This window comes from Phyllostomus hastatus, unplaced genomic scaffold, assembly GCF_019186645.2.
Source record: "Phyllostomus hastatus isolate PE091 unplaced genomic scaffold, TTU_PhHast_1.1 phas_contig_40, whole genome shotgun sequence".
Taxonomy (NCBI): domain Eukaryota; kingdom Metazoa; phylum Chordata; class Mammalia; order Chiroptera; family Phyllostomidae; genus Phyllostomus; species Phyllostomus hastatus.
The window spans coordinates 3,427,521-3,442,364 of NW_025333872.1; the positions used below are offsets into that span (position 1 = coordinate 3,427,521).

Sequence of the window (14,844 nt, forward strand, 5' to 3'; positions counted from 1 at the left end):
CCCAGTGCTGTGTGACAGTTGTCGTGCCTGCCTTAGCCACCCTCCCCAGTCATTTATGGTATCAGGGGACATGGGCCTCTCCACCCTCATGAGATGGCCTCCTGTCTGTATCGAGGCACTGGGACCAAGGGTGGGGTGAGGCGAGGCCACACAAGTCGCAGAGTCCAGATCACCTGGGCCACAGCAGGAATGTTGACCCTTAGTCTCAGGGAGAAGCCACAGAGGGTTTTTGAATTGGGGGTCTGGATCTGACCCCGAGGATGGCAGACGCTGTGGCAATGACCAGGGAACCTATTAGGTGTGGCGATCGCCTGTTCAGCTGACACTTATGGCCACTCCTTACAAGAAGCCTTCCCTAATTGACCCACTTAGCTCTAAGTACCCCTCTATTGCACTTAACCCTGCCCCTGGCAAGCACGGCAACCTTGACAAAGTTACATAACCTCACAAAGTCTGAGCCTTATCTCCAGGGCTGTAAAGGGAGACCCGTTAGATACCCAGTAAGCTCCGTCCAGCTTCAACATTTTATGATTCGCTGCCAGGAGAGGTGCTCAGAGCCTGACCCTCTGCCCACACTGGCTGTGCCAGCCTCCAAGGCTCCGAACCAGCCAACGACAGCTTCCTGGGCACAGACACGTGGGGAGCGGTGTCCTATGACCGGAAACTCCCTGGGAAGGTATCATATCCTTTCTGCCCCAGGCTCTGGATGGCCCCAAAAAACATCCTCCTTTCTCAGTCTATGGTTCACCACAATTTCAAGTTTTGCCTCTTATCCCAGAAAAACTCACTTGTGGGTGAGGAAGCTGGCACCCGAGACGACAGGAAGGAGTGTGCTGGGCACATTAAGAAGTCAGGCAGACCAGTTTAGTGTAGGCTGAGTAAGCACTCTACGCTCCCAAACCATCAAGGTTTTAAGGGTCATTTAAAAAGGGACTAGAGGCGGGGTGACAAACGGCTCCACAAAGAAAGGCTCTGGACTAGGCATGGGGACTAAGTTTAACTTGAGTTTGGTTCTAGAGACAGTCTACCCTGAGCTCCTCACCCGGCCTGGTTTTTTCCATCTGGCAAATGGGATGGCATTTCACTGCCAGACCTCACAGAGGTCACAGGAAGGTACCTCAGATGATGGGTGTGCAGAGCCCTCCCCTGGGGCCAGCATCCTTGGTCAGCTGTTGGAAGGGGTGCCCTGTGGGGTGGGCCATGGGGCAGAAAAGGCCCAGTGCAGGCTCCAGTCATGACAAAGGAGATATAAGCTAGGGACATGCCCTTCTCCCATGCAGACAGCCCAGGCTCCCTCCTGCTCCTCCTCTTCAGAAGGCTCTGAAGATCCAACAAGTTTCCACAAAGAAGGGGCAGGGCAGAGGGGCATTGTCCACTCCCCGCTCTGTCCCCCTCCACCACTGCCACGTCACTTGACTTCTTGTTTTCTGCAGTCTGTGGCCTGAAGACATTCTCCAAAAGTCAGGGATGAAACTTTTTCTTTGCAGCAGGTCTCAAATAATAGGTCTGGGCACATAGTATACATGCATGATGTTTGCGTGATGTACATGTGACATAAGCATCTGCTGAATGGAGGACTGACTATTTGCTTTGTCTCAAGTTCCTTGAAAGCAGAAAGCACCGCAACCATCCTGCATCTAACCCTGCAGGGACAGACTTGCTAAACGTGCTCATGCCGACTGCCTTGGTAATCCCAGGGGTAAGCGTTTAGGAAAAGTTCATGAACCAAGGGATAGCGAGAGCAGAGAAGGGGATTCCTGGAGACAAACAGACCCAGAGAGGGAGAGGGCAGTCTGTTCAGTAAAATCCTTTAAACAGAAGATAACATTAAGCTGGTCTTAAAGGTTAACTAGGAACTGAGCAAGCTTTACTTGCATTTTCGGCTGTTATCACTCCCAAGGGTATTCCGATGAAGGAATGTGCTGGGGTGACGTGAAGGCCCGTCCTTAACCACTAAGAAACATGGCCCCACCTCCTGTGGCTTGAAGGGGGGGTAAATTCTGATAATGGCATGTCCCCTCACCTCTCCAGGATTCAGGGCCAGAGTCTGGGCCTGGCTCATTTACCCAGGTAACCATCTTATCTTGTAGGAGGCTCCTCCCCTCCTGACTGTACTTCTAACCCAGAGGTCCACACGGCTCTCTGCGTCCCCGCCACAGCCAGGCACAATGCTGGGCACCCAGACCTAAAAGGCATGTTTTGAGCAAGTCAGTGGTTGCCTAAAACTCACACACATACGGAGCATGTCTTGTGGGCTGGGCCTGGGAACCCAGGGCCAAGGTGGGAAACTGTGGCCCCAACCATTAACGGGCATTCCGAGCCCTCTAGAAAGAATGGATGAATTTACTCGAAGAAAGTAGAGAACAAACAGAGGGGTGAGATCTCACAGCACAGACCAGAACTGTGGGAAGAATCGGAACTATTCTCTACACAGTGATTCAGACACAAGCACCCGGCCGCTCAGATAAAGGGTGGGACTCGACTGGGCTTCTCTCCTAGACTTTGAGGCAGGCCTCTCCCCATCAAGGGGACCGGATGAGTGGCTACAGCAAGATTACAGTGGGCCATGGGAGGTGACAACAGCCAGAAGTACACAATCCTCCCTAGATATTTAGGCAGGAAACCCAAATATTTACAGAGAGGAGAGGAAAAAGAGAATATACATTTCAAGCCAATCAAAGAGTCCTGGCTACCAAGGACCCTCTGAGAGGGGAAGTGGGTGGTATCTGCCTCCAAGGAGGGTACAGCTTTGACCCCCAGATCCCACGTGGCCACTTCCAGGGAGGTCACCCATGAGACCATCAGACACAAGAATCCTCCAGAAGGGAAAAGGTTTAACTAAAGGCCTGCGACAAGCCAGGACTGAGCAGGGAAAGCCTTTCCTCTTTCCTCCAGAGCAGGGAGCAGGGATATGCTGGAAGAAAAGGAAGTAAACCTTCCATAATTTAAGGTGGTGACCATGAACTCTTTAGAGAAGGTTGTGGGTAAAATGGCAGAAAATGGAAAATGGAGGAATGTGGTGCATTTATTTTCTCACCTGTGCTTCTACCTGCACGCAGGTTGGAGGTTCCGTCCATGATGGGCCCTGAAGCATGTAGGGAATGCTCCCTGCCCCCCACAGAGATAGGGTGCAGGAACAGCAGCTGAAACATGGCCAGTTACCTGTCTCATGTACCGGGCACTATGACTAGTTGTTTATGTGGATTCTGCAGGCATGTGGGTGCTCCTGTACTATCATCCCATTTCACATGGGAGGTGACTTGCTGAAGTCACACAGTTGAGTAAGCCTCCTGAAAGTCATCCCATTGCTCTGAAGACACCACTCAAACCTTGCTTGCACCTGTAGACCTTTGCTCCTTGTTTTTCCCACCTTCACTGTGGCCTCATGTAAAACAAAATGGTTCAGTGTGGGCCCTGAGTTCAAATCCCTGTTCTTCCACTTCTGAGTAGTATGGCCTCGACTGACTTATGGAACCTCTGGTCCATTCTGGTACATGACTTATGGTCCATTCTGTTGCTCCCCCATGAGGAAGTTCCAGCAAGAGTACCTACTGCACAGGGCTGCAACAAGGATTTATGAGATGGTGCACAAAACAGTTCACACAGCATATGCCAGCCAGGCAAGTGCTCAGGAACTGTTAGTTTGCATCATCACCCACACTTGTTACTCCAAACTCCTGGGCTCTACCTCCACTCATGGTCCTCTGAAGTCAGCAAGGCATGGTGAATCTCAGCCTCTAGCTAGCCATGTAGACCCCAGCAAATGCTCTGGCCTCTGGTTTCCTATACAACAGGCACAATAATAAGAGTGGACCCATAGGACTGTTTCACTGAGACACAGGTAAAGCACCAGCTCAATGCCTGGCATATAGCAAGTACTGAGCAGAATGCTCACAGGGGCTGGTTATCCTTCCCACCTGCCTCAAAGTCCCCTTCTCTAAGTTCCAAAGCAGAAATGAACCTCTCAATGGCACACACTCGGGACCTCCAGTATACCTACCAATGTCCACCAGGTAGCAGCTCCTTACCTAGATCTGGTGCTCCCTGAGGGCAGGGGTTATGTTTTGTTCAGGGCCAGATCTCCTGCAGGCCGAGAGGTTCTACAGGCCTCAGGAAACAGGAACTGAATTCTCCAAGGCCCTTTGACCCGAATCTGTCTCTCCAACCTCAACCATCTGTAAACCATCATTCAGCACCAGGACCGTATTTCCCCTCATTTCACCACCAGGGCCCTGTTTCTCTCCCCAGCTAGACTGAGCTCCTGGGGGCTGGAGCCGCATCTGGATTTTGAGGCTTCAGCAAACAAAGAAATGACAGCTGGCAGCAAGGGACTCCTCTGTGATTCCTTAACGTTGCCCAGGTCTCTGAAGTTCAGAGATCAGATTAACTGCTGGTAAAAAGCCTAGAGGCCTCAGGCAGTTATACAGAGCTGGACTACACTGCCCCACGTTTACACAAAGGTGCAACTAAGGCATAGTATGAAGGGTCACATCAAATGGGGGATGTCTTTGGCAGGGAGAAGGACCCAGACCTCCCAAGGGGCTCAGGGAAGAAAGAGAGTAGTATCTTAACTGAAAGCTGGGGTATGACAGAGCATGGGCAGGCTCTTTGGGGAGGGGGGGGCGGTGTTCTGAGCTCTGTGGGCTTTGATACTCTTATCATATCAGAAGGAGAAAAGGGAGGAAGTATCCTTATCATAACAATTCATAGGGTGAAGGGACCAACCCAGAGAAAGAACGTTAGTTTACAGGAGAATATTACACTTCTTTTACGTTACGAACGGCTGTGAAGAGAAACTTTCTGAAATGCTGTTCACTCCCTGACTTGAAAATTGCAAAAATTTGGAAAGCACAAATTCCTTGGCTAAACCCAGAGAGCTTCCTTATCCGACCCTTATCTCTCTGCCCCGTGGCAGCAGGCCAAGGCCATGGCGCTGGGCTGCTCCGGCGGGATGCTCCCAGGAATCTCTGAGACTGTCCTCTACCTTCTCCACTCCCCAAAAGGAACACCAAAAACAGGGAGATAAATCTATTCCAAGTGTTTTTCTAGTCACGCACCTCACCTGGCCTCTCTGTATCACCTGGTTGTGGCCAGTAGCACCACTTAGATCTAACTTCTCAAGTTGTACAAACTGTCTTGGGAGTACCATTCTCAGGAACATGGCTCCTCTGCTCCCCAAAGCCTTGTACTTTCCTGCTCCTCCCGCCCCCTCCAAAACACACACATAGAGTTCTGAAGCTGAGCCTGATCTAACAGCCAACAGCCAAGTTCAAGATGAAAGCCCACGGCCTGAGGTCAGAGCCAGCCAAGCACAGCATTCAAAACTGGAAGATTCTGTTTCTTTTATAGGACAGACTATAAATATGGCAAAACCCCAGGAAAATACTTAGAAGCAGCAGTCATCACCTCCCTTTCACCCTGCACCCCCCCATGCAATAAGAAGCCCCCCCTCTAGAACATTTCAACACTTGCTAATTTCTAACCTCAGTAAGTCTCTATTAGCATGCCATCTGTAACTGTCCTGAGGGCTCTAGTAAAATTCTCGAAATCATTCAATAAAAATTCACTTTACTGTTAAAACTCTAACCAGAGCAGTTAACTAAGGCCCATTTATCAATCCAAAAAAAAAAAAAAAGAAAAAAAAGTTAGGAGGCGCTGCCTGGACTTTGAGCAAAACATTAATTGGGGGGGGGGGGGGGAGAGCCTTTGGGAAGGGACCCTTTTCTTCCATTTCCATTTCCTCTTCCAAACCCACTTCTCTGCTCTCCATTTCTCCATTCCTAGAAGGTGAGAGTTCAAATGTGAACTAATGTGGGGGCCTCCAATGATTCTGGACAATCAAAAGATCTATTGTGTTCCCTTTACTTACAAAGGCATTTAAATGGACCAGTGCACTTTTACAATTTCTAACACGGCTTGACACAAAAGAGGTTTTCATGTTAACCCTCGATTCTACAAAAAATTCAATGAATGTGGCCCATTCTGAGCATTTTGGTCAGATGTAATTTTACCACATGGCTGTATTTTTCATATTTTAGGAGGAGGATTAGTGTTAACAACAGGACGTGAGGACCTCAAAATTGGAATGAACCTCACTATTGAACTAGAGCATGTATAGAGTAGGTAGGGGTCCAGAAAAATAAAAGGGAGAGAAAACCTTCCAATAGGATAACACAGTTTGCAGCTTAGGCAGTAAGGAGGTCTGCAACATCCAAGAAGCTCCTGGGAACTGGTCATCTATGTGAGCAGTCTTGGAAAAGCCAGAGTTAGGGATGGGGTGTCCCAGTGGAAGGCAGGGTCTGGGGTGACCCCTACTTACCACACACCCATGAGACTTGGGCATCTCAAGAACCACAGCACAAAGCAATACCCCATTCTCTTTCCTCTTCTTTACCCTGCTAAACCCTCCTAATTCCAAGACCCCACTCTAGCTTGAGGTCATCTCCTCCTGGAAGCCCTCCCTGACCCCTCAGGCTGGACCTGGGGGTGCTCAGTAAGAGTCGCTCCTGACCACCTCTGTGGGGCCCTCACAAACCATTGTCAAGGTGGGTTTATTCATTCTTATCTCCAGCAGCCAGCCAAATCTCGGCTATGTCTTAATTCACCTTTGCACTTCCAGCACCTTGCTTGGTGTCTGACACACAGTGGGTGCTTAATAAATGCTTGTTGACTAATTTCCATGTACTTTCGAATACAATACACTTGGATTTGAAAACTGACTCTGCACTATGAGACTGGCAATATGATATCATTTTTTTCAAGCCTCATCCTCATCTGTAACTGGGGTTGGTCACCACGATTAGATGAAAATAAGAATGTATGTGAAGTGCTTAATGGAAGCCCCGGTGCTTGGTGAGCTCTCAAATCCTTCCTGTTTATGATCACTGCACACCAGAGGTGATGGCCGAGAAAGACTCATTCTTCCCCTTTACCCCAATCCTCTGCATTTGTGTGCTTTCAGGAGTGGGGTTCAACGGAGTGACGCCTACTTCATTAACGGAGGAGGTAGCAGCACAGCCGGGCACAGCATAGAGGAGCCTGCGTGCAGAGGCCTGTTCTTGGGGGAATGGAAAATAGAATTTCCCAGCAGACCAGAGTCCAGCTGAACCAATTTACTAAACTCACTTACAGGCCAACCACTGAACAGCTTCACATGCCCAAGAGGAAGGGCAGGGGTGTGCGAGGAGGCAGGCAGCTGGTCCCCACCCCAGGCCATACTTTCTTGATGTGTCACCAAAACCACTCTAACTTCCTTGACCTTCGGCGTCCTTATCTAAATAGGTAAGGGGGCTGTAAGGAGTACCTGAACTAATACAGGTAAAGCCCTTGGCCAGTTGCCTTGATCAATGTGTGTACTACAAGTGCAAGTGACAGCTTGGTCGCCTACGTTATATCTGGCTGAATGCTGCTCCTTTATTTGACCCTCACCAGACCGTCATTTTGCAGATGAGAAATTTAAATGGCTTGATGAGTAAATGGCCAAGCCAGACGGCAAAATCAGATTGTACCCTCTCTCACAAAATGCAGATACTGTCCACAATGCCCAACATTAAGGGGATCAGTCCATGCTAACTCTCCTCACGGGAGTCTCTGTAATTTAGGAAGAGGCTGGGGGACAGGGTCCCCCCAAACCCTGGTGGAACAAGGGTCACAACAAAGGATTCAAAATGGTTCTGAAGGCAGGAAGGAGGGCAACCACGTGGTACAAGGCTGGTGGGGCGCACACAGCATATGAAAGTCAACCTCTGCCTCAATTCAGCCACAGCTTGAACGGGGAGGAAGCACCTGACAACTCAGGGCCTATTTCCAAAGATCTAAAGAAAGGTGTGTAAACTCCCTTCCTCACAAATCTGAAAGCAAAGTTTCCAGTGAGAAAAACCCCAACCTAGACTGCACCACCCCCACACCCTTCCAACAACCCTTCCCAAGAGCCTGCCCCCACCCCAGGAATTCCTAGCCAGGGACTTCTTTAGAATTACAAAGGTGATTCAGAAGTTCAGGTGGAAAATGCCCAAACAACCCAAATGGAAAGATTTTTGAGTTTTCATTTTCCGTTAAACCAATTTCTGGTCTGAGGCAATGCTCAGAGTCGCATCAGAAAGCCGAGCCCCAGAAAACTTCTGGAGACTAAAAGTAACACTAACAAAATGCTTCCACTGGTTTTCATTTCTTGGGTTTTTCCTATGAAGAGAAGAGACTCAACCTTTTGGAGATGATTGGAGAGTTTCTGGCTGAGGATGGGGACAGGGCTACCCATAATCATCTCTAAATCATGCTGGCCAAATGCCCAAATCCATTTTCTAAAAGTTACCTGCCTGCTTTGGGGATGGGATCTAACAGGACCTCAAAATAAAAGACATTTTGTCTGCTCAAACACCTTAAGAAAGCTGTCTAGCCCCCAAAGCTCCTTACCACCAGCTGCACCAGGCTGCCTCACCCCGACCCCCCTTTTCCCTTCTCCTCCTGTTTTGAAGTTTATTTTCCCACATACAGCCTTGAATTCTTTCCTTCCTTCCCCTGCAGTGGTTGGTGGAGGAGCAGCGAAGAGGGAAACTTCGAGGGCAGCTCAATTCTTTATCATACTCGCCTCACTTCTTCCCCTCTAAACAAAGCCCTGGAAGAAACTAAACAACAGCTCGTTGTCCAGAAGAATTGTTTCCTCAAGGGAAATTATAAAGTGACCCCTCCCCAACACATGCACACAGGGCAGATACCCAGCCAGAGGAACCCGCATCACCCCAGAACTCCTGCCATCCCAAGCTAGCCCACCTCCTGAAGTTCATCCTCCTTACCAACCTCACATCCCACCAGCCCCCACCCTGGAAACCCTCCCCACTGAAATCAAACACCAACCTGCTGGCCTGAGCCTGCCCCTTTCCAGTGGCCTCGGAGAGAACAAGTCTACTTGCCCAGCTGCCAGGAGGCAGTAACATGCTCACTTGTGAATGTCTAATGATTTGGGGACAAAAAGGGAAACACAAGCAGCTTCATGGTTTCCAATGCTTCAACCTTCCAACAGTTCAGGGCAGGAAAGACGGACAAGGACTGGTTCATTTCCATTTTATAGATGGGGAAATCAAGGCCAGAAAAATGAGACAACCAGACAGCCATAATGTTTTGGAGGACTGCTGTAGATTAAATGCTGTTCCTCATCAAACCTCCTTTATGGCATCTTTCACCCCAAGAGAAATGTAACATCTTAGATCAACTACTCCTATTCCACCTCACAATCTAGAACCCTCACCGGACCTTACTCCAGTCCTGGTCATTTCACTGGAGGGATGCCATTAGTGCAGGCCAAGGGCGAATGGTTGAAGCTAAGAGCCTTCAGGAATCTGCGGTAGAGGGCCTCTATTCCCAGTGAAAGGTCGGTTTATCCCACTGAGGTCAATGCCATCCATAGGGCTTATGAACCAGAAGAAACTCCCAATGCTAACATGGGTGAGAAACTCTCCCCACCACCTCCCATTCTGCATAACCTCTTTCCACCCACCCTAAGGAACATTCTGGGTTTTGTTCTTTTGTTCAACCTACTACTTTCCAAAGTTTAATTCCAAGCCCCTGGAGTTAGCCTTCCCTGATAAACAGATAAGCTCTCCCGGAAGCCTGAGCGCATCTCCAGCATTCCAGTCACCAGCCCCCACCCCAGTGGCTCGGGCCCGACAAAGCCCCCTTACCCGACTCCTCAGCCCTACGGGGAGAAGGGGATCTTTGCTTAGGCTGGTTCTGAGGACTCGCCCGCAATTCTGCCGGGCTCACATCCCCAAGCCGTGCGGGAGCGGCGTTAGCCCGGAGATGGGAGGTGGAGATGCTGGGGGTGGGGTGGGGGGTGACACTTCGCTCGGTTCCCGAACTCCCGGAGCGTCTCCAAGGAAAGATAAATGCTTTTATCCGCCCCACAGCCTTCCTCCAAGGAGGGCGGTACCCACACCGAGCCACTGCAGGGCCCGGTTCACCCGGAGGTCAGCCCTAAATTCTTCTCTCTGGACAAACTGGCTTCCAAAGAGCCTCCGCGCGTGGGTGACTCCTGTGTCCACGGGTAAACGAAAGATACCAGCAGCCAGATCCATGGTGCGACATTCTCTCCTATCACTCCCAGGCCAACCCACAGGAACTGAGGGTCATCCAAAGGTGTGAGGGGTGCCCTTCATCACTCCTAAACCTGCAGCCAGCTTCAGGCGTTTATACGGGTAAAGCGGCGCCTCACCTGCAGGATCTTGTCCAGTCCCTCCTGGCCTAGACACGGGAACTCCTTGAGTAGATGCAATTTCTGTGTGTAGTAGTTTTTCTTAGACTCTTTCCAGTGTGGCTCCTCCAGCACCTCGAAGATCGCCGCACCGATGGCCAGGTAGAAGATGATGGCCGAGGTGAGCAAAGGGCCCCGGTCCACCATGGCTCCCGAGAGGCCGCCTCCTCAAGAAAGCGTCCCCTAGACCCAGTGGCTCCGGGTCCACCGGCCCTCCAGCCTCTGGAAACAGCTGTTTGAATTTGGAGCTCCGCATGCGCAGTGCTCCGTACCCCCGGCGAGGTTCCCCGAACAAGTTGCTTCTCCAAGTTGGCCCCCTGAGCGCTGGGAACTGTGCGTGGTCCTGCTCACGCGGGCCGGGGATGAGCACACACCTAGGGGATAGGGGTCGCCCTGGATTACAGTGGCGAAAGCAGCTGGGGAACTCAGGGCCAGACTCTGGGAGACACGTGGGCCACCCTAGGCGAGCCACTGAAGTAAGCACCGCGCCCGCCTCCGCGCGCCTCTTTAATCAGCTCCCGAGCGCGCACTGCCCGCCCGCGCCGAGCCCCCCCGTGGGGGAGGGGCCGACCGGGGCCCGCCCCTCACCAGCACCGCCCCCGCGCAGACCACGCCCCACGCAGTCTGCTGGGTAGAGCTTCCACGCTCCTTGCGCTTCCCTCGTGCTGGTGCCTGGTGCCGGGTGCTGAAAGCCTGAGCGGCTGTGGTCTCCGGGACTCGCACCTGGTACTAGTACTAATGTATTAAATAAAATTAACGTGTTAATGACTGGGATCAGGAAGTTATTACTATTGTTACTTTCACTGCAAGTCGGTTTTCATTTACTGATGTTTCTGCCAAGAAAACTTGATCTCGGCCTCTCTGTCTCAAACACCTTCCAAAAATTATAAGCCTGGGGAAAGGGGGTCAGAAAGGGACTGGAGAAATTGTAGAGAACCAGGATGGCAGGCATTAACCCAGCCACAATGGTGTGACTTCTCACTCTGGCCCAGTCTCGCCTGCTCTGGCGCGAGACCCCCACACCGGGAAGGATCAGTTTAGGCAGCACTCTGTGCGAGACCCCTCCCTTACCACACCCCCACTACACACACATTGTTAGCTTCAGGAGAGCTCACCTCTTTGATACTCCCAGGCCTATTTAAAATTGCAACGCGCCCCCTCCCGCCCCCACGCACTCCTGATCCCCCTTATTAGCCATATTTTCTTCCTGGTACTAAATTTTTTCAAATATACTGTATAACTCTAATATACTCTACAACACTAAAAAGACAGATTGTGGGTGGGGAGTCTGGACATATTCCCGGGGCCTCTTACATAGTATATGCTTATTAAACATTTGAGCAATGAAAAAGTAAATAATAGTCAAAAACACACATCCAGTGGAAGTTATAGCCAGAGCAACTGTACAAGAATAAATAAATAAATGGCATTGAAATTGGAGAGGAAGAAATAAAACTGTCACTATTTAGAAATGACATGATAGTATGTGCAGAAAACCCTACCAGAGACTCCATCAAGCCCTGGCAGGTGTGGCTCAGTGGATTGAGCACCAGCCTGCGAAACAAAGGGTGGTCAGTTCAATTACCTGTCTGGGCCTATACCTGGGCTGCAGCCCAGGTCCCTAGTTGGGGGTGCAAAAGAGGCAGGCAACCACACATTAATGTTTATCTCCCTCCCTTCCCCTCTGTCTAAAAATAACTAATAAAATCTTTTCAGAAAAGACTCCATCTAGAAACAGAGCGAATCAACAAATTCAGTAAAGTTATAGGATATAAAATCAATACACAAAACTAAATTGCACTTCAATATACTACAAATGGAGTATCAGGAAGAGGAATTAAGAGAACAATATCATTTATAATAGCATCAAAAAGTAAAATAAAATACCTAGGAATTAATTTAACCAAGGAGGTGAAAGACCTATGCACTGAAAACTATAAGATACTGATTAAAAGAAATCAAAGAAAACACAAATAAATGAAAAGATATTCTGTGGTCATGGATAGGAAGAAGTAATATTATTAAAATGTCCATCTGACCAAAGCAATCTAGAAATTCAGTGCAATCTCTGTTAAAACTCCAATAGCATTTTTCTTTTGTTTTTTAATTACTTTATTGTTGTTCAGTTACAGATGTCTGCATTTCCCCTCCACCATTCTCCCTCACCCCAGCCAATCCAATAGCGTTTTTTAAAGATATGTAACAAACAATCTCAAATTTATATGGAGCTACAAAAAGATCCAAAATAGCCAAAGCAATCTTGAGAAAAGAGAACAAAGCTAGAGGCATCAAAAATACCCTATTTTAAACTATATTACAAAGCTATAGTAATCAAAACAGTATAGTATTTTTTATTTGATGAGAACAAACCCATGGATCAATAAATAAAATAGAGCCTAGAAATAAATTAACAACAAAGGAACTAAGAATATGTGATGAAAGAAAGAACAGTTTCTTCATAAAATGCCATTGAGGAAACTGGACAATCACATGCAAAATTATAAAACTAGACTATTATCTTACACCATACACAAAAATTAAGCCCAAATGGGTAAAAGACTTGAATGTAAGACCTAAAACCATAAAACTCCTAGAAGAAAACATAGTAAGTTTCTTGAATCAATATTAGGGTCTTGGTAGTGATTTTTTGGCTCCGACTCTAAAAGTCAAAGCAACAAAAGCAACAATAAACAGATGAGACTACATCAAACCAAAAAGACTTCTGCACAAAGGAAACCATCAACAAAATGAAAAGGCAACCTGCAGAATGGGAGAACATATTTGCAAATCATGTATTTGGTAAGGGATGAATATCTTAAATACATAAAGAACTCATGCAACTGAATAGCAAAACACAACAAATTAATTAACAAATGGGCAGAGGATCTGAATAGACCTTTTTCCAAAGAAGACATACAGATGGCCAGCAGATACATGAAAAGATGCTCAACATCACTAATTATGAGGGAGATGCAAATTAGAACCACAACGAGCTATCATCTCGTATCTGTCAGATGACTGTTGTCAAAAAGATAAGAACTAATGAGTATGGGAGAAAATGTGTAGGAAAGGGAACCCTTGTGCACTGCTGGCAGGAGTATGAATTGGCACATCCACTATGGAAAACAGAATGGTGGTTCCTGAACAAATTAAAAATAGAACCATCATATAATCCAGCAATTCCTCTGCTGGGTATTTTTCTGAAGAAAAACAAAACCACTAACTATTGTAGAAAATATATGCACCCCCATGTTCACTGCAGCATTATTTAAAATAGCCAAGACATAAAGACAGCCTAAGTGCCCATCCATGGATGAATGGATAAACAAAATGTAGTGTATATCTGTATAATGGCTTACTATTCAGCCATAAAAGAGAATGAAATCTTGCCATTTGCAACATCATGCATGGACCTTGAGGGCATTATGCTAAGTGAAATAAATCAGACAGAGAAAGACCATAAGATCTCACTTGTAAGTGGAATGAAAACAACAACAACAACAACAACAACAACAAAAACCAAGGTATCAGATACAGAGATTGACTGGTAGTTGTTAGAGGCAAGGTGTGGGGGTGGGGATGTATGAAATCGGTGAAGAGAGTCAAAAGGTACACAGTTCCAGCTATGAAGTACAATAAATTAGTCTTGAGGATGTAATGTACAGTATGGTGGCTTATTTAATAATACTCTATTGCATGTTTGAAAGTTGCTAAAAGTTTAAGTCATAAAAGTGTCCATCACAAGAAAAAAATTGCAACTACATATGGTGATAGAGGTTAACTAGACTTATTGTGTTGTATATTTCACAATACATACAAGTATCAAATCATTATGTTGTATACTTGAAACTAATATAATGTTATATGTTAATAATATCTCAATATAAAATTAACCAAATTTATTAAACAGCAAAAACATGCCTGCCTATGATATTTCTCACACACCTTGCTAGCAGTTACTGTCAGGAAGCCACAATTCCCAGACCGTAGTGCTACATCCCCAACAAGCGTCATAAACAGGGTTTGTCATTATACTCACTTTGCAGTGAGGAAGCTGGTGCTGGGGTGCGTTTGTGTGTCCAAAGTCTCTGAACCAGCAACACCCAGAAGTTCGAGAGACACACCCCTTCCGTACTCTGCACCCGGGTGTGGCCTTGACCCTCTCTGGCCTGTGTGGGGGCAGTTGCAGCAGTAAGCAGGTCAAGTCCACTCACTGCTCCCTGGACAAGGCCTTTTTTTCCTATGGGGGAAATAGGTGGTCTTTTCTCAGGTGTCCAGGGTTAGGCCAGTTTTTACTTGAGGGGTAGGAAGGGAGAGGTACCCGTGGGATCTCCAAATTGGGCTGGAGCAGAGGGGCTAGGGATGCAGGCCTGAAAACTGAATATGTTTCTGTCTCTCCTCAATGGCATGGTGTGTGTCCCAGAAGGCTTGAGTAGGAAGCTGAGAAGCCCAGGTTTCCTGATTCGCCTCTACCTGAAGCCTCAGTGAAGTCTTGGGGTAGCTCCCTTTGGATGTGAGGGAGCCTTCGCAGTCAGGCACCCTACTCCCCTCAACCCTGGACACAGCCCTCCCACCCTGCCTGCCTCCTCCCCAGCTTG

General features: G+C 48.0%; 1 protein-coding gene across 1 annotated transcript in view; it reads right to left on the reverse strand.

Moving 5' to 3' along the window:
* KCNK5 (potassium two pore domain channel subfamily K member 5) overlaps positions 1 to 10,757 on the reverse strand; it is a 37,167-nt gene extending 26,410 nt beyond the window's left edge. Inside the window, exon 1 of the mRNA XM_045844085.1 lies at positions 10,208 to 10,757. Within this exon, the coding sequence (XP_045700041.1) occupies positions 10,208 to 10,393 (186 nt within the window). The 5' untranslated portion in view covers positions 10,394 to 10,757. The remainder of the gene's footprint in view (positions 1 to 10,207) is intronic.
* Between the last annotated feature and the right edge of the window lie 4,087 nt (positions 10,758 to 14,844).